The 20,944-nt window shown below is 35.0% G+C and overlaps 1 protein-coding gene across 1 annotated transcript in view; it reads left to right on the forward strand.

The window, feature by feature from the left end:
- Positions 1-20,944, forward strand: part of SLCO6A1 (solute carrier organic anion transporter family member 6A1) — a gene marked incomplete at both ends in the record, with an annotated part of 57,236 nt that overhangs the window by 6,133 nt on the left and 30,159 nt on the right. Inside the window, 3 exons of the mRNA XM_079701593.1 lie at positions 3,370-3,482; positions 13,883-14,027; positions 20,310-20,505. Of these exons, the coding sequence (XP_079557719.1) occupies positions 3,370-3,482; positions 13,883-14,027; positions 20,310-20,505 (454 nt within the window). The remainder of the gene's footprint in view (positions 1-3,369; positions 3,483-13,882; positions 14,028-20,309; positions 20,506-20,944) is intronic.

The following is a 20,944-nucleotide window of genomic DNA, read 5'->3' on the forward strand; positions in this document are numbered from 1 at the left end:
TCTCTTTTCTTCCACAGGAGGCTATATTGAGAGCCTCAACATAATCCCTTGAACTCTGGATTTCAGTTGGATTTGGCCAATGAGAGGCACTGGCAAATGAGAGGGCAGGAGCAAATTAAGGCTAGGGTATTATCCTTCCAGTTTCTGCAGGGGTTGTACCCAGATTGGCTGTATCCCTATTCTAAAGATGACACCTCCTTTGAGGCTTCCTTTTCCATTTATTAAGCACTGTTCCACTTGACATTAAGGCTTGTCATAACAGTTTGCTACTGTACTGCTGACCCCATAATTTTGTGCTGTACCCTGTTCATTTCCCTAAACTCTGCCCACATCACTGGAAATAGTCTTCTTGTCCCTCTCTCTTCAGATTATTTCAGATGAGTATACCACCTGTTTCCTATCAGTATCCTAACTGATACTAAAAATAGTATCAGAAGTAGCTTTAGGATTCCAGAATTAGGTTGCATATTTGTATGCACAGATAACCTCATTGCTGGGAGTAAATTGAAGATAGTTACTAAAATGATCATAGGTTGTAGGATGGGATTAAGTTCAGGGAGGGCAAGACTAGGAAATTAAATAGTTGTAGCATTTAATCACTGGAGGGACAGAAGTTATTTTAAGAGTTCTGGGTCATGTGGCTTCTTTTAACAATACTAGAAAATATTCCCAGGGAAAAGGAAACATTTAATTGTGTGAATATTAAGTTCTCTCATTGAGATGAGAAAGGGGATGGCCACTATATTGCAACTCCCCTCAACAGTGGCCTTGAAATCAGGAGATCATTCTAGTGAGTAGAACTTCAGGCTCGTTGTCCACTTAGCATAGAAGGAGGGATGGCCTGAGGTACAAATTTATACTAATTTATGGTTGGGTAGCCAAGGACTTAGAACAAGATTAAAAAAAAATAAGTAACCAGGAGAATATGTGGATGAAACTCTTAGAACTGGCACATGACAAGGGTATGTACTTTGGAAGAGGCTCTTTAATCAGCTGGACAAGATGACCCATCCTGTTAATGTTAGCCAGCCTCTCTCTTTTTCTTCTAACCACCCTAATTCTTCCTCAATAAGCTCATGTGAAAAGTGGCCATGGTGACAGTAATGGTGACTTTGCATGAGTGCAGTAACATGGACTTTTTCACACTAAGGACAATCTCTCAACAAGAATATTTACTAGGATATGAGTATTACTACTGCTGAGTATCCAATTCATCAGTAGTAGAGGTCAACCCTGAGTTCCCGATACGACACATTCATTGGGAGACAAGCTGTCATCAGGTTGATTACTTTGTTATTAGGTTGGCCCTCTTTTAACATAGAGATTTGTCTTTATAGGGAAAGATACTTATTCTAGGCAGGAATATTTCTTCTGTACTATCTTAGTCCATTTGGGCAGCTGTAACAGAAATATTATACACTGGGCTTACAAAAACAGAAATTTACTTCTTGCAGTTCTGTATGCTGGGAAGTCCAAGATCAAGGTGCTGGCAAATTCAGTGTCTGGTGAGATCTTGCTTCCTGGTGTCCTTGCTTCTCCCTGTGTCCTTACATGGATGAAGGGGCAAGAAGTCTATCTGGGGTCATTAATCACATTCATGCAGACTCTACCCTCATGACCTAATCACCTCCCAAAGGCCCCACTTCCTAATACCATTACATTGATACAAAATAATGTCACAGCTGAGAAAATCCCCCACAAAATTATGGCCTGAGCATTACTGAAGACAAAGGATGTTGAAACTGCAAAATAACTGTGAGTAAAAAGGGAAAAATCAACAAATCCCAGCAGAGGATCCTTCACATTTTCATCTCACCCTGCCCACTGCAAGGCTTGTAGTTTGCAAAGGCCGACCAAGAAAAACCACAGGGAAGATAGAAGACAAAGTTCTATCAAAGCATGATTAGGTATCATCACTAGAAGGGTAATACACACTCAATCTGAGAGTTCAGAGAAGGGACTATAAGAAAAAGATTACCAAGTATATGTGATTTAAAGGGTCACGTACCCAGATACAGTGTTAGTTGTGCAACTTAAAGGGCCAGGCTTATCCTAAAGAATTGGGCACATGATTTAAAGGGGCAGGAATGATTTCTAAAAAGAGATGAGATTTAGAGTGATGTCTTCGAAATGCATAGTTTCTGTTGGAGAAACAAGTTAAAAAGGAACAAAGAATTACTCTTTGCCACGTGAATGGACAGGGGAAAAGTGGGGAAAGGAAAAAATTTAGTATCCTGCAGGACAAAAGAGAACCACATAACTAGAGAACTCACAACCACTCAGGTTCAGCAAAACAATAACAAATGAACAGAAAATGCTCTTTCTTGCTTTGTTTAATCATGGCTTTCTTTGTAATAAAATATACAAAGTTGAAAATTTTCATTTTCTCTATTTAAGTGTTGAAGACAGTGGTGATAATGAACACTGGCAGCAGAGTTGGTGGATTCATTTTGTTATTATTGCAGTTATTGCATGGTCTACATTAATACCATTTTCATGCTTTCCACATGGTATTCGAGGTGACTATAAAAATATAATTCATTAAATTAAAGGACAGTGTATTCTTCATCCCTACCAATTCTCAGAATATGGCTGAACTGCATTTCTTTCTGTGTACATTTCGTTCTGTCATGGACATACAGTGACATGTGCTAGTATTATTTGAACAAATAAAGCTGCATGTAGCCAAGTATTATTTTATTTATGTACCAGACTTTCATTAGTACATATTTTTGCTGCTTGTCATTCCTCTTTAAAAATGCTTTATATCTAAAATTCAGAAGTTTTCTTAAAGAAATAAGCATATTTAAACCTATTTACCTATCATGATTTAAGGCATGTATTACCCCATAGAATTGTTGTAAGATAGAGTAATAACTATTAAAATTCTTTTGGAAACACTAAAATATACATGTAATGTTAGAGAAATCAAATACTCTCCTAATGGTAGTACATTTCATTGGCACAAAATATTTTTAGTAATATCAAAGTTTGTGCTTTTATATTTTAGGTCTATGCTGTTAAATACTGTAGTCATCATATGTGGCTATTTAAGTTTTAAATTAAATTAAAAATCCATTTACTCAGTCATAGGAGCTACATTTCAAGTATTTAACAGCCACAGTACAGCTAATGGCTACAGTATTGGAGAATACAGATATGGGACATTTTCCTTATCACAGAATTTTCTTTAGGACAGCACTGTTTTAGAAGAATGTGCCTTTTAGTTAGATTGACTTTAGCAATTCAAAAACAGCTCACTTGCCATTTCAAGACAAACTGGGTGTATTGGGATGTGTATGTATGTTTATAATATGTGTTTTAGTTATTTGAACATGTCATAAGATTCTTTTACTTGTTAACATATAGGCACAGCAAGGATAAAAGACAGAGAAAGTAAACAGCCTCATTTGTTGGACAGAGATCAAACAAAAGATCAGGAATTTGGAGCTAGTATCAAGGATTTATTTGCTACTTTTGGGGTAAAGTAAAATATTTTACATAAACACATTAAATTGACATGTACAATTCTTTTGTAGTGGATTTAAGAAAATAACTATAAAGTGTTCAGCTTAAATCTGAGTGGAACTTTTGAAGTCTTAATTAACCTACTCATTTTATAGGTAATGGAAAATAGGACCCATTTCACCTAAGTGGCATCACCAAGAATTTGATTAGTGTCAAATACTGGTACCAAGTATTTTTCTTTCTTCTATTGCTTTTAATTTGACTTTTATATTATATTGAGTTTATTTTCTCCCTGCATAAATAAATAAGCCATTTAATGAGATGACAGAGGGGGCTTCCCTGGTGGCACAGTGGTTAAGAATCTGCTTGCCAATGCAGAGGACACGGGTTCGATCCCTGGTCCGGGAAGATCCCACATGCCGCGGGGCAACTAAGCCCATGCACCACAACTACTGAGCCTGCACTTTAGAGCCTGCGAGCCCCAACTACTGAAGCCCTTGGGCTTAGAGCCTGGGCTCTGCAACAAGAGAAGCCACCACAATTAGAAGCCTGCGCACCGCAACGAAGACCCAACACAGCCAAAAATAAATTAATTTTTTTAAAAGAAGATGACAGAGGTATTAACATTATCTTTTTACTATATTTAAATAACTTAGAAAAGAATTTTAGAAGTTAACAAATCTTCTCACAAACATCTTTTTTTTTTTTCATTTAGAAATGTTTATCTTTATTTCAGAATGACCTATAGGACCTTACCCAGATAAAGGTCCTGTCAGCCCTTCTCACAGGTTATGATTGAGTTTTGCTTCTATGGACCCACCAAAGCAGCAAAACTAATGAACATCTTATTTTATGGAAAATAATCTCATCTCAGTATCAAATGGAGAAGAACTCTTCGTTTTCTGGGTGAGAAACACAGCCTACAGTACAGACATAGTGGGGTTAAAAAAACCCAACTTCTAGTGATTCTATATTCAATTTGTTTTCTCTTTTCCTATTCATAACTTCATCCTTTATGTTGTCTGAAGAGCTGTGTTTCTCACATGTAGGTTTTATCAAGTCATTTTCCACAGTACTTGGCAGGTGAATTTCACACTCTTTCAGTGGGACTTTGAAGACCCTTCACAATACCATCAACTGAATTTTCCTACCTCATCTCAGAAATTTATCCCTATCTCCCCCACTTGCTCTTTCCTGGACATATTGGGTACTTTTATAATTCTCTACCTTTGTAGATGCAAATCTCTCCACTTCAAATGTTCTTCTCTTTCTTCTCCATTTGAGAAGACCTCTTTGTCAAATCTTACCTTACATTCCTAGGCAAAATGAGTTTCTCTCTCCTTAATGCTTTCATAGATGTTTGTTCAAAATATCATATCATATAAATGTATATATTGGATGTGTACAGATAGTACTTTTTATTATATTAGTTTAATTCTTCTTAAAATGAATAGATTTGTTGTATAAAATCAGAAATTTTGTTTACCTGTTTTCATTCAAACACAAAAGTGTTTATTTTTTATCAAATCATGAACTCTTCCCAGTAATGGATTATATTTCATTCAGATTTTTATTTAATTTTAATTTTTACAAAATATTTCGTGTGTATATTTTAACAGTACTGAAATAAGTTGGGTATAACTTTTTCACATTGTTAAAAATTAAAATACAGTTGTTGAAATACACTTTTCAGAAAATTTAAACATGATTTTTTTTTTTTAATTATTGCTAGGCAAGAAACAAAAACAAGCCAATTCCAATATTTCTTTCTTGGAAATAGAGTGCTTTGATTGCTAGTGTTAGGATACAAAATAATATAATGTCCAGTTAACAGTCTTAGACTTCTGACTAACACCTGTCTGGGTGGGTAACTAGAAGATATCTTAATCTTTTTAAAAGTTTATTAGAAGGGACTTCCAGAATGTCAGAGTGAGGAGCTTAGAAATTCTTAAGCTCCAAAAAACAGTAATTGAAACTGGCAAAATTGTCAACAACCATTTCAAAACTCTGGAAATTAGATTACACTTTGAAAATCACTGATTCATCAAAGATTTTTCTACTTACCCTAATTCTGAAAGCACAATTACAGAGCAGGTTCTGCATATGTCGTTGGCTTGTAAACTTAGTTTCTGATAGGTGCCTGTCCTAGGAAGAAGGAAGGCTACAAAAACCATAAATCACCTTGTGATATTCCTAACACACTGCCACAAAGTGGCCAAGAGCAAAACAGTAGTCAAGATGAAATTTCCTTGCTTTGAGCCCACCTGGACTTTATATAAACAATAATTTGAGAAATTCTCATTTTCATTTATCAAGTACAAATTGGTGTGTAATTTAAATGGAATAACTTGTTACTCTTTTAAAAAGTTAAACTATTTTTTTTGTTACAACCTGATAGACCCATACCCATTTAATTTTTTAATGATTACAAGTTAACAGTTGTTGAAGCCCACCATTTTTAATGATTCTTAAATAGTTTTGGGGACATTTATGTGCCTTAGTTTCTCTTCTATAAAATAATGGTAATAGTAGTGCATATCTTATATACATACTTAGAATTAAACATATTAATAAATGTAAGGTGCTTAGAACAGTGCCTGGCACATAGTAGTACAATATAACGGATTGTTATTTTAGTTTTTCTTATTCATCTCTTTTTAATTGTGTAGGGTCACTGTGTTTGGTATTTGTATGGTCAGGCCACTCAAGGTGGCTGTTCTCTGGCTCTCTGTACATTCCTCTGCTCCACCAGTGCCTGCTTCACCTAAACCCTACTCACCTGACTGACCTTTCTACACACTTGCCCCAGGCCCAGCTAGTGACCGTTCTTATCAAAGGGGCGGTGAGGGGCATGCCGCTGTGCTAGTTTGCATGGTAACCTGGTGAGCCAACCTGACTCCCCCTATAACTGGCAGTCCCCGCCCCTCCTCCCCACCCCTGCACCCCCAGCAAAGCCTGCTGCCATGTCTTGTCTGCTGGTCTGCTGCACATGATGAGATGTCGCTCTAGGACCTTGCCTCAGACATGTAAGCTCCCCCATCCATTAAACCACTGATGTCTCTGTCAATGACTCCAGGCTTTCTTCAGTCTTAAAGCTGGGCAGGCACTGGCCTTATAGGCTTGTGGGGTGCAGCCCAACAGTATTAAAGATAAACTAGTAACTAATACCCATGCCTTTATGGAACTTATGGGTCTCAGATTTTTTAAAAAAAACAAACCCTCAGATTAAAAACAACTGATTAACAACTGAGTAGAGAAAATTGTGTGAAACCTGTTTTAGATGAGGGGTAAAGAAGGCTTCACTGAACAGGGAGCATTTACATGGAGGAACCTAAAGCATGAGAAGGAGTTCACTATGTGAAGAATGGTCGTTAAGAAAATTCCAGGCACAAGGTACACATGTGGAAAGACCTTGAGGAAGCAAAGATTTGAGTATGTTCAGTTTAGAGAAGACCTCTGTGTTGGAGCATAGTTACTTGGTGGGGAGAGTGATAGAATGATAGGTTGGAGAGACATTCAGAGGCTAACTCATGTCTTTGTGGGACAGGGTAAGAACTTTAGATTTTATTTTTAATGCAATAGGAAGTCACTAGTTTATTTTAAGTAGGGGAATAAGATGAACATAATATAAATTTTGTTTTAGTAACTTTTAAACTTTGTGTAAAAAATGGATTAGAGTGGATTAAGAATTGAAAAGTCAGTACAGTTTGAGTGTTGTTTCAGGAAGTTTTCTGTATGTGCCATAAAAAGTTGAATTTTTTATTCAGCTGTAGCATATGAGGACTCAATTTCAGGAGCCAATTAAAGAATCACTTGGAATTCATAAAATTCAGGGCTACTGATAATAATTTATGTAGGAAGAAAAAAGTAGACGTTCTAGGAAGCAACATGATCTGAGCTTCTGGAGCCATTACAAAGAAAGAAAAATAAAAAGCCTAAAATATGGGGACGCAAATGTTCTAAAATCCAGGTACCTTATAGACATGTAATGTTAAGATTCAATAGAAAAGCCCATACATCTAGGCTCTTGCCTTTAACATTATAGCAGGCTTGAGTTTCAGAAAGAAAACAGAGAGATAACGGGCCTACAAGATTTTAAAAATTTGCAGTGTTTGCTTTCTTTCATAGTTTAGCACCTGCCAAAGATGAGTTTCTTAGTAGAGCATATCTGTTAAGCCATGTTGGTAAAATTAAAGTAGAGCATGTCTTCCCTGATGATAAAAGGTTAGCCAGTGTTCTCTGGTGGGTTGGTGTTTACTTGTGAGTCAGTCAAGCAATGAAGATTATAAAGGAATTCAAGGAAGCAAGAGCGGATTTGTGTAGTGGTTAATGGTTATAATCTCTCCTCAGGTAAGGGCTAGAGAGTCTATGACTTTCTGGTAACGAGTAGAAGGTAGAACTAACTGTGAGTTTATGCTTCTCTCTGGTAGATCTAATAGGCAGAGAGATTTTCCTTGTTAGGGTCTGTTACTTTCACCTAAGCCCAAAAGTCAGGTTGCACACTAGAGACTGACCACCAGAGAGTAGCATCCTATTTTCCTTGGTGAAAAGCCTTAAGAGAGAGCCAGCTATAGCCTACTCTTTGTGTTCCACATATATATTCAAGAGTTAACAAGGCTGATGGTGAATCAGGTCTCCCCTTATCCATAGGTTCTGATCTGTTAGCAGGCCTACCTACTAGTAGGACCACCCAGTGGAGACAGTATATAGCATTTACTGCTGTTGAGACCTTATATTGATACAAGTATTTCTTTGATTCTGAGATACACTTTTTCCCCTGGACATTTTAACATCTTTGAAATTGGGTAGGATCTTAAACTTACGGAATCTTGAAATAGCTGTAAGTCAGAATGTAATTGTGACATAGTAGATATTGACTGATATAGCAAACTTGGTCATGACTGTTCATATTATTATTACTTTGAGTTATATACATTAGTGGTGCTGTCCATATTGAAAGAAACTTCTCTTTAACTCTTTAAAAAGCTAATGCAATATTTAAGCATTGAATTGTAAAGTTAACATATATATATAGAAAGACAGAAACAGCAACAGGATATAATTTTTGATACTAGTAAAGCAAATACTTGCTGTTGTAGGAATGATCACTAGTTCACATTTTCTTGCAAAGAAATAGTCAAGTGTTTTATGGGACTAAAGTAAAGAATTCCCACAAGTAGAGATAGCTTTATTGTTCTTTCATTGAGATATCTGCAAAAGGATCGCCTCCCACATGCCAAGTTGTGTAGCTGAGTCAGGAAAAATTGGCATTATTTGCAAATGATCTGGATGGTAATGGGTTAATATCCAAAATATATAAATACCTCAGAAAACTCAGAAAAATTGACATTGTATCTTCTTAATAGATATAATGTATTTCAAAAGCTGGTGAGACTGAAATCTGAGTAACGTAGGACTTTCCTTAAGGCATTGTACCATAATGCGAGTGGTAGTGATTTTTTTTTACTTAGAAGTACATAAAATAATGGTGTCTCTTACAGTAGATGGCATTGGCATTTTAGATTCAATGAAATATGATATTTCAACCTTTCTGAGCCTCGCTTTCTTCAGCCAAGAAATTGGTACAATAATGGTACTTTCCTCATAGGAATGTAAAGTGTACAGATCAGTGCATAGCCCATAGTAAAAACTCAATAAATGCATAAATAATATGAATTGAAATATTTCTGATTTTAGATTAGGGAAGGAAAATGCACAAAAAAATTAGGGGAAAACATCATGACAAGATTTTCCTTTATCTTGATAAGAAGTGTGGGTTATCAACTATAAAATAAGAAAATTAAAGACTAGTGTGAGGAACTTCATTTACTAAAGGCCTATTGTCTTTCTCCTCTATTAATCCTGTAGTTCAGTACCTCCTGGTTCATGACACTTAGTTGGTATTGTTTGCTTGAAGTCCAATGACTGTTTAGAAGCTCCTGATATAAGGACTAATGGAAAATCATTCCAGCAAATAGATCATTCCAGCCAGTAAAATGTATCACCATCATTATAAGACTTACTAATGGTTGAAATACACACCTCCTGATTTTCTGCACATAGTTGTTTTTTTTTTTTAAAGTCTTCTTTACTTGTCATGAGTTTTTAATAAAGGGAGCCAGAGAAGTGGATATTTTTAAATGGATTCTCCCTAGTATTACTGTATTTCTTGCTTGGTGTGATATATTTTAGAAAATTCAACAAGTAAGGAAAGAAAAGAGTTTTATTAAAATGTCAGTAAAGATAATTTTTATAGCTTATTATTTTTATTGAAATGTAGTTGATTTACAATATGGTTTCAAGTGTACAACATAGTGATCTAATACTTTTATAGATTATATGCCATTTGACTGGGGCTAAGATCCACAGTACTGCAAGATATGGCTGTTGCACACAACTGTCTCCTACTGTGCAGAACTAATTCAGTTTCTCCCTTTGTGTATCAACAACTACCAGAATTAAGCCTAATTTTGCTACATGAAACCACTTGGATACCGATTTGTATATCTGGCCTTCTTCTTTGCCTCCTGTATTTTATATCTAAGAAAAGAAATGGGTTGATTTTTTAAAAGCAGGAACACCTGGAAGAGAATCCATGGTATTCTGAGTATTTGCTAGGCTCACAGTGCCTTTCTGAATAAAGTGCCCAGAAGTGTTTCCTTGTGCATTAGTTGCCTTGTTCTGTATGATATATTCCAAAAAGCCAAAAGTAGATCTGGGATCAGCACTTGAGTCCAAGATAGTAATCTTTAGATTTCCCCAAAACCTATTAAATATCATATCTTGAGAACAATGACCAACAGAGACACCTTGCTCTAAACCAACTAATCTAATCAGTTCCTCTCTCTTGTGGAGTATATACATAGGAGAAGGAGAAGGAAACTCAAGCAACATAGCTTTGGTAAACTGACGTAGAGAAAATGAATGAGCAAAGGCCATTGAGATAAAGAAGAAAATGGAGAGAGAATAGTCAGTAGCCAAAATAGAAGCAGACATAGACACAATAAGCTGACAGAAAGAAACTGAATATTTGGGCCTTTGAAGCAATCAAGATAAAGCAACGGAACTCCCACTACTGAGCAGACAAGATAGGCTGCCATCTTATTCTGAATGATGGTTCTATTTCTTTATGAGCTCTGAATTGTTTAGCTACTGAGAGTGTTTGGGCTTTCTTAACTTTCTGTGTAACATTATGATAAGTTACATCAACTGAATTAGCCACTGAGTCTGTTCATTTTAATCCTAAACAGCATAAACACAAAAGTTATCTCATGCATTGGTTCTCAGATTAACATCATCATCATCATTTGGGAATTTGTTAAAAATGTAAATTCTTAGGCCCCATTCCAGACCTACTGAATCAGAAACTCTGGAAGTAGGACCTGGCAATACATGTTTTATAACCGCCCTCCAAATGATTTAAGGCTAACTAAAGTTTACAAACAACAAATTTAGTAATCTCATGTGATTACTCTTATTTTATAAATTATCAAACTGATGCATATTCTTTACTGGGCACCTACTATGTGCCAGAAATTATATAAATTATTACATATATGCAATTCTTATGATCACCATAAATATAGATATTATCATTTATACTTCACAGATGATGAACCAGTAATTTAAAGAGGATGAGTAACTTTTCCAAAGACATGTATATCTTTGGACACACACTTACACACACACACACACATACAGGTGGCCGAATTGAGGTTAAGAATATAAGAATACCTCATGTATTTTACTCTCAGGCCATTGCTCTATCTACTATTACATAATACTTGCTGAAAATGAGATATGTAGAGATTGTGATTTGCTCATTGTTGCTCCAAAAATCAGTTGCAGAGCCAAGACAAAAAAACAGATTTTCTGTTTCTTGTTTTGCTTGTTATATCTAATACAGACTTCCATTTCATACAACATCATGGAATATTGCTATAACTTTCATTAGAATAAGGACTGTGCTTAATATTCAATTCTCAATAATTATTATGAATAAATCAACATTTGTGAACTAGAATGACCTATAAAAGAGGTGTAATCCACTAATTGAGCAGTATCTGAATGTGCAACATAAATATAAAATTTAAAAAAATAAAATATTCAAATAAGACTATTCATAAATATCTATTTTTAAAATTAGATAATAAAGTAAAAATCACAAAACTGTAATTCAGAACTACTCAAGAACTTCATGAAAAAATTTAAAACTATGTAACAGTATTAGAGGAGACTAGGATAAGTTGAGAGATATACAATTTAATGAATAAAATGACAACTTTCGTATATGTGATTTCTTTCTCAAATAATCTATGAATTCAATGTGATGTAATCAGTACTATGGCAAGAATTTTATTTTTTTAGTAAATGACAAATTGATTCTAAAATTATTATGGCAGAATAAGGGCATGAATAGGTAAAACAGAGCGTTGATCCTAGTACACATTAAGACAGGCTATAAAGCCTTAGTAGTGAAAAAAAAAAAAAAGGGTAGCATTTTCTTAGTACAGATAAATAGGCCAGTGGAACAGAATAAAGAACACAGCTACAGATTAATGTATCTAAGAACTTGTCATATGATAGAAGAGGCACTTCAAGGATAATAGTTCAATAGGTGTGATGACTAACTTCGTTCTCTATTTGGTAAAATGAAGTTGGCTCTCTACTTAACATTATGCAAAAAGGTGATTTCTAGGTTATTAGAATGTGACTAGAAAAAACAGAGTTAATGTTTAAAATGAAAGAAATACCTTGTGACATAGAGGTAGGAAAAGGTTAGACAAGATTCCCAATAGCGTCAAATATTGGCTGATAATTTATGGATTAGATTACATTAAGTCAAAGATTTCTATTCAATGAAGGAAGCTATAAACAGTGCTAAAAGGTGGGCGACAGATATCTAAATCCAACAAGAGATTAATATTTGGAATAAACAAAGAATTCTTGGAAAATCTACACAAGAATTTCAGGAAGCCTAATAAACATGCAAATAGCCAGTTCATACACACAAAACAGTACTAAATAGCTAAGAATTATATCAAGAAATGCTCAGTTATATTTGAAATTAGAGAAATACAAAATATAGCATTGTAGTAATATACATTCATCAGCATGGAAAATTTTTGAAAGCCAGCCAATATTAAAGTGTTTGTGATTATGTGGGGTGTGCCAGTTATCTATTCCTACATGACAAACCTCCCCAAAACTTAGTGGCTTAAAATACTAGAGCATCCGTTTTGCTCTCTGTGATTTGTGCAGAGCTTACTCTTCTCAGCTCTACTTGTGGTCAGTTGTAGTGAACTAAGTCTGGGGGATGGAGTCATCTGAAGACTTGTTCACTCAGATAGTAGCTTTTGATCCTGGCTGTTTGCTGGAATGCCTGCACATTGCCTCTCCATCTGGCCTGGGCTTTCTCATAACATGGTAACCAAGTTCCAAGGCCAGAGTCCTGAGAGAGTGAGAGTTCCCAGCAGAAGTCATATTATCCTTTTATGACCCAGCCTCAGAAGTCTTGCAGCATTACTTGCTTTGCTGAGGCAGTCGTAAAGCCCTTTCGAAGTTCAATGCCTCTTTCTTGGAGAAGAGCAAAGTTCTGGAAGGGGATGTGAAGTCAGAAATATTGATCTGATGAATTTTAGAAAGTATCAGTTGCTACATGAAGAAAATGGAACTATCTTATATTATGGTGGGACTATAAACTGATAATTCTGGAGAAAAGATTTGGAGAAATAATGGAATGAAGTATACCAAATTCCAATGCCCTAGCAAACCCTTTCTAGGATATGTACTTCCAAAGACACTCTATCCTATTTCCTTAAGGGTTGCACAGGGATGTTTAATGTAGCCTTGTCTGTGCCAGTAGGAAGTTGAAGTCAGCCTAAGCATGTAACCCTATGGGAGTGGATAAATATTGTGGAATTACACTATGTAATGTTAAATAGCACTCAGAAGATGAATTCGATGAATATGCAGAAAATGATTAGATTTTAGAAATTGTGTTTAGGGCTAGAAAAAGAAATTTTAAGTTTGTTAAAAAATATATACAAATATAAACCACCACTAAATAGTTTAAAAGATACCTACATATTTAGGAAATACAGAAATTAGTTTGAAGGTTAGTGTTTTAGTTCTAACAGTTCTAGCAAACTGCCAGATCCCCAAGTAAAAATTATAGGTGGTGTGGAGATCAAATAACAAAAATGGTTAAAACACTACATGTCTTTTATGGTATGTGTATATTGGTGAATTTTAAATTTATATTTCAATTTTTATATACATATATATGTATTTTCAGTTAAGATTGAGAAAGCTAAACTTTTTATGGATTGGTCATTAACATACTAGTGGGTATATCTATTCCTCTTTACCTAACAAAATAAAATAATTCATATGTAACTTATTTCTATTTCAGATTCTGATCAAGAATCCAATGTTTGTGTACCTGTCTCTGTCCAGAGCTTCAGAATCTTTAGTTATGATTGGAGCATCTGAATTTTTGCCTATATACATAGAAAATCAGTTTCTATTAACACCCAGTGAAGCAACTACACTTGCAGGTAGACATTTCCACTCGTACTCATTATGAAATTTTTATGTAAAGTTTTCTTATATGTATTTATGAACTATTTCAAATAAGCAGAAAGTAGAAGGAGTAGTAGCATTTGCTTAAACTTAAAATATCTAAGTACTGCTTTTTGAAATTTTTAAAATATGAGCACTTTGCCATCATTGCATCAATAGTTTTTAACACAAAAAACTTTGTAAGACTTCTGTACCTCTTCTTTATCCCATTTCTCTCCCTCCCTCCCCATAGGTAACAACTCTTCTAAAGTTAGAGTTCATCCTTCTCTCACATTTATATATTTTTACCTCTGATGTACCTATCTGCATACAATCTGTTTCTAAAATTCATATATCATTTTGTATGTACCCTTCTGTTACTTTCATCTGAAATTATGTTCATCGATTCATGTTGATCTCTATTTAGTGCATTTTAACAGTGCTGTGGGATTCTATTTTATGAATACTGTTTATTTATCCATATCATATAAAAGGATATGAAGTTGCCCCCAACTTTTTCACTTTTCCAAACAGTGCAGTAACAAATAGACTTGTACATGTCTCCTTGTGCACATTTGTAAAAGTTGATCTATATTTAGACATTGAAGAGGCATTGCTATTGTGTACATCAGTTTTACTAGATACTGAGAATTGGCTGTCCAAAAGAGGTTGCAAATGGAATTAAATGTTTTAAGGTTCCAGCATTAATGGAAAGATGGTAAATGTGATCATTTATTTTATGCTATAAAAAGTCAGGCGGAGCCTGTGCTCCGTAGCGGGGGAGGCCACGGCAGTGAGAGGCCCGCGTACAGCAAAAAAAAAAAAAAAAAAAAAAAAAAAAAAAAAAAAAAAAAAAAAAAAAAAAAAAAAAAAAAAAAGTCAGAGATGCATACTGTAACTTGCAGGTAACCAGTAAAAGAATAGTAAAAAGAACAGTAAATGAGTATATTTATTTGAAAATTTTTACTAATAATTTAAAAAAATAAGAAAGGAAAAAAAGAAGGAACATAAAACATGTGGGCCAAATAAAAAACAAATGTTAAGGTGTGCAAAAACATTGACTATCAGCCTATTATTGAGTAGATTTTGTGATAAAGGGCACACCACTGTCAGACTGCACATAGTCCAAAAGCCAAACATGACACAGTTTCAGGGGCCATGACAGATTTTTCCACAGGTATACCACATTGTTTGACACTCTGATTAATAGAGATAGGGACTAAACCCATTCAGTTTGTTTCATAGAGTATTTAATTAAGGCTCATATCAACAGGACTCCAAAGAACAGGATAAGGCCACTTGCAGTATTGGCCTAATCATGCTGGCAAATTCCTGGACCAAGCCAGCTGAACAAATTTCTTGACCCTCAGGGTCTACCTTAGAAAGCAAGATGGCTTTCTCCTAAAGTTTCCGTATTGACCTTTCCACTTAGCCTGAGGTATTAATCTAAGCATAACAGAATGCATTAGCAATTGCATATATTCTACCCTGGCCTGCAAGGATGAAGTTTTGGGCAATTCTGTCATCCATAACAATGCTGATCAGTGACTGAGGCTGACCAGAGTGCTTTCCAGGGATGAGGTGTCATTGATTATTTCAGCTAAAATTAGGGACAAATTTTGTACCACCTTTTCTAGTTGGATTACTCTTAGATTAATAAAGATAACTGCCCTCAGGGTACATATAAATAATGTATCAGTAGTCCCTCTGGAAATCTTCCCTGAGTAACCAAAAGTAAGTACATTTAAAAGAGATTTCCACTGTCTGAGGGCTCTGTGATACTGGTGGTGTTTCTTTAATCATTTGAAGATCTCTTGTGACCCACCCCCATGGCTTGAACACACCAATTCCAGTTGACAAGTAAGGCTTGTCAAATGGTTAGTGGTGAGTCTGTTTTGGTTCATCTCAAAATGAGAATATCAGTCCACAGAATCACAAAGTCTCTGTGGGTCCGAGCTTTGGTTGTGACAAGGGGTCAGTAGTAAGCTAAGAGTTGCTTTTAAATGTACCTGTTTCAGGGAGTCGGTGAGTCCTATACAAGCAACGATGCTTCTGAGTGGGGACTTCCTCCCTTCTCCATAGGCTCCAGCAAACAAAATCATCAGTCATGGAGCCTTGTAGCTCAAATAGGTCATTAGGTTTGTGGTACCTCAAAGTAGGGAGCATACCACAGCTTGCAGATTAGCATCCAGTGTAGGCCTGTGGGTTAGCTGGTATACAAGACCAAAGAGAATGCCCTAGTGAATCGGCTACTCTCTCTAATACTCAAGAATCCAAAGTGATGCTAGGCTGGCTTTTGGTTGGGGGAAGGGAGACAATTTTTCCCTAACCTCCAGAGTGATAGAGCATTGTGATTTTGTCTGCAGAATCCCCCCAAAACTAGATAGGCAGACTTCTGGATTTTGTTAGGGTTGGTCAGTCACCCTTGCTGGTGATAGTGTGCTAGTACCAGAGTCAGAGCCATTGAGTCAGGCTTCTGACCCTACAGCCAACTGAATAACATCTATCACTGAAAGCTTTGGGCATCATAGTGTAGTGGTAGTCACAATAAATCCTGACCTGCCCCCTTGTAGTAAATAGAAGAGGAATTTAGGTACTCCTCAGGGAATACTGCAAATGTATATTTGTGGCCTTGTAGCATGAATGAGAATTAGTCCTTTTCTTTGGGTGCTAGAGGGATGCAAAAGAAGACTTCAGCAATGTCCAAGACTGTATTCAGTGCCATCGGTCTGTGCCAAAAATTTAGTTACATCACAATGTGTGGAACATCCAGGGCTATAGGAACAATGGAATTCAATTGGTGGTTAATCCACTGTAAACCTCAAGCCCCTGGTAACTTTTTTCACTGAACATAAGGTCTGTTGAATTGAGATACTACAATTCTTACTACTTCTGCTTCATGTGAGTCCATAATGAGAGTTGGGACTTTCCTTTTTCCTCCTGAGATTCTATGTTGTTCCTGTTGGACCATACCTGAGGAGCAAGGGTAACAATTTATGTGTTCCAGTATCACTTTTGGAGTTTAGAGCATATACAGTACAAGCCTAAAATAGGTAAAAAATAATTACCTATTTTATATTTTGAAATTGGAGCCACAGCATTAGTATAGTGAAGCCACAACAAAAGTGCTTTAAAAGGGGGTCTATCTTGCTTATCCAAGCATGTTCACTATAGAAATATCTTAGAAAATATGAAACAAAAAGCAGTCAGTACTTCTACTTGTAGGATATACAGCATCAGAGGGTAGTGGAGAATTGTTGCCCAATAAATAGAGTAGTAGTTATAGTACATTTAAATAAAGACAAATCTTGACCTCTACCTCACTACATACATAGATACCAATTCTAGATGGATTGCAGATCTCAATGTGTATGGTAAAACAATAAAACTTTTTAGAATAAGGCATAGGAAAATATCTTCATGGCTTGGAGAAGACAAAGATTTATTAAACAGTACACAAATTACATAGCCATAAAGAAAAAAAATGTGCTATTACATTAAAATTAAGAACTTCTGTTCATCAGATGTCAGCATGAAGAGTGAAAATGCGTGCAAAACAACCTTTTCAATAGAAATATTCTACAAAGTGTTTGTGTCCAGAATATGTAAAAAATCTGACAATAATAAAAAGGCAGATAATCCAGTAAAGATGGACAAAAGACTTGAACAGACATTATATAAAAGATGATATCAATTGGCCAATATTCATGTGAAAATGTGCTCACCTTCAGTGGTTTTTCAGGGAAATGCCTATTAAAATCACAATGCAATACTATTACCCATTCACCAGAATTGCTAAAATGAAAAAGAAAGATATATATTGGCATGGATGTGGAGCAATTGACATTTTATCCACTACTGGTGAGAATGTAACTTGGTTTATCATTTTATAAATCTGTTTGGCAGTATCATAAAAATCTGAACCTGTACATATCCCCTGACCCAGGAATTCAACTCCTAGTTATATACCCAACATAAGTTCTCTTAAGAATATACCCAACAGAATGCAAACATTTACAAAAGGACATATACATGAATTTTTAAAGTAGCAGCACAATTTGCAACATCACAGTGAATAAATAAGTTGTGTTGTATGCATGTAGTAGAATGCTATTCAGCAATGAGAAGGCATGAACTATTGTTACATACAAAAACATGGGTAGATTTTTCAAATATCATGTCCAATAAAAGAAGCCATAATGTATGCATACTTTATGATTCATATTTTATAAAATCCTATAAGTGCACGAAAGAGCCTCTGGCCTTCTGGTAATGTTTGATTTTTTTACCTGGGTGTGGTTACATAGTTATGTTCACTTTGAAAATTCATCAAATGTGTAATATTGATTTGTATATTTTTCTGTACACCAATAAAGTATTTACATAAGAAGTTGATTGGAAGTTCTGTGCTTTGCAGTTGAATTTTCAACTGTTTTGTGTCCTTTTAGGGTAGTCTTTCAAGGACCCAGCTATTTAATTTTTGAACTCCCAGTGTCCAGTATTTTCTTATTGCCTAGGGCAATAAGCCTGACAGCCAGTACTTTCTCAGCTGAGTTGTGTTCTCAGTTTTCTGCTCACAGATGTAATTGGTTTTCTTAACTCTATAGTTGTTGGGTTCAAACTGAATAAACCTAGGGTTCTCTGGCATTGTGGGTAGGGATAGGAATTGGGGATCAAACATTTTATATAGACGGCCATCAAATCCTCTTGTTTTTTAAGTCTACCTCACTCTTGCTTTCAGTCATAACTACTGCCCTTAATTTCTGAGATTATGAGGTAAAATGTGGTTTACTTCTTCTTGACTTCTTAACTGCAGCCTTGTTGCTCACCCTCTGATTCACTTCCAATTCCCACAATTTTCTTAATAAACATTGCCACTACACTATTTGTACTTTTTTTGCTTTCTAATAAATGAATTTGTCTGTAAATTGTACCTTTTAACAAATACTCATATAATGTTTGCTATGTGACTATACACTGTTCTAAGCACTTAAATATTAACTCATTTAGTTCTCCTAACAGGTTATAATGGAGGTATCATTAGTTATAGATTTTCTTTAGTAGCATCTCATACATTTAGATGTAATTTGTATTATTGTTCAGTTCTAAGCATTTTTAATTCTCATCAGCATATTTTTACTTATGCCATGAATTATTGAAAAGAGATTTTTAGTTTGTAGAAATAGGCTCTTCTCTTTTGAAATAACTGCTTGTTCAAATCAATTAATACTTTCCATATCTTTAATAGTGTTGTAAGCTAGGTCTCTGTGTCTGAGAAAGCTGAGTTAGAACACTTTGTTTATAGATTTTTAATTTTCTTGAAATCTAGGCAGTGTTTGCATAATTTATTTTATGCATTGTCATTAGGTATATACATGTTCATGATCTACATTTTCATGGTACATATTTTTTCACTGCTTTATTTTCAAGCTTTCCTTTTTTAAAAATATCAAATTTGATACTCTATCTTTTTAATAGTTGTTTTGTCCATTTATCATTATTGTAAATTCTGACATATTTAAGTAATTTTTAACTTTTTAATTGTACATTTTGTTTATTACACTTCTCTTTTGCTTCTTTTTCCCCCCCACTATTCTGTCCTCTCTCAATGGACTCATTTTTTATTCATTTTATCCCCCTCAGTTGGTTTAGGAAATTTTCACTACTCACTTGCAGGTTACTAACCCCACTCCTCAAGATCGTGTATGTGTGTTTGGTCTAGGTTATTAATTTTATCTTTTTTAAAAATTAGCTATAATTATAATTCTTTTGCAAGTTACAGGCTCTCTGGCAGCTTTTACAATTTACACTTTAATCGTGATGTTATGAAGTTTCCTTACCTTATTACCTTATGTGATTTAATATTTATTTGTTTTTACTCTTTCTCAGTAATTGGAATGCACTTTTATTCCCAGGACTAATATTTCTTTAATTATTGAAATTTCTCATTCTTAGCTACAAATTTTCAAATGTTGTTCCTCCGGTATGCCTTTTATTGTATTTCTCACAACTGCTGTAAAACATCTTGTGGAGCCTCTTATTCTAGGTCCTTTAGGCCTATAGCTTCAGCCCCACTCGCAAATTTGTATTTCTCTTAGGGTTCAGGGTTTGTTGAGGTATTTATTAATATCATGCCTTTAAGTTTTGTCTCGGTCACTTAGTTAAATCTATGTTTGCTATATGTTTAGAGCAGAGGGGATTACCTCAAAGTATGAATTTTCTGTACTGTCTTTAGCTGACTATTTTTAACTGCGTTTTCTCTTCCTCCTTTCTTTTAGGACTTGTTTTAATTCCAGGAGGTGCTCTTGGCCAGATTCTGGGAGGTATCATTATTTCCAAGTTACAAATGTCTTGTAAAGGCCTTATGAGATTTGTAATTGTTACATCTGCTGTAACACTTGTACTGCTTGCATTTGTAATTTTTGTACGCTGTGATTCAATACCATTTGCTGGGATCACTGAAGATTATGGCGGGTAAATATAATTTTATATATATGAGATTTTTACATCTAATCCCAACAATATATTTCTTAGTTGATTAATAATTATTTATCCAGTAAGCCTAATATGCTCATATCATTCTTGGCATTATTGAACATGTAAAAGAAACATAAAGCATAGTTTCACCTTTCACTTTAAGGGCAGAAATATCATAATGATAGCTTGTAGTATGACTGCTTATGCATTCATATAGTCTAAAGAAAAAAAACATATTGAAATGAATCAGAACCCATAAGTAGAAATCTGTATTAAAGTGAGTAGCAACTAGGAGACCATACTAACTGTCTGTAAAAAGCCAGTCTTACCTTTGTTTTTGAATTGGTATGTCTGCCTTCTTATCAAAGAATGGAACTGAAGACATCTGAAAGTATTCATGAGTAATGTCTCCTTTAGGTTAAACATGCAAAAATTC

The sequence above is a fragment of the Hyperoodon ampullatus genome (assembly GCF_949752795.1).
Source record: "Hyperoodon ampullatus genome assembly, chromosome: 4".
NCBI lineage: Eukaryota > Metazoa > Chordata > Mammalia > Artiodactyla > Ziphiidae > Hyperoodon > Hyperoodon ampullatus.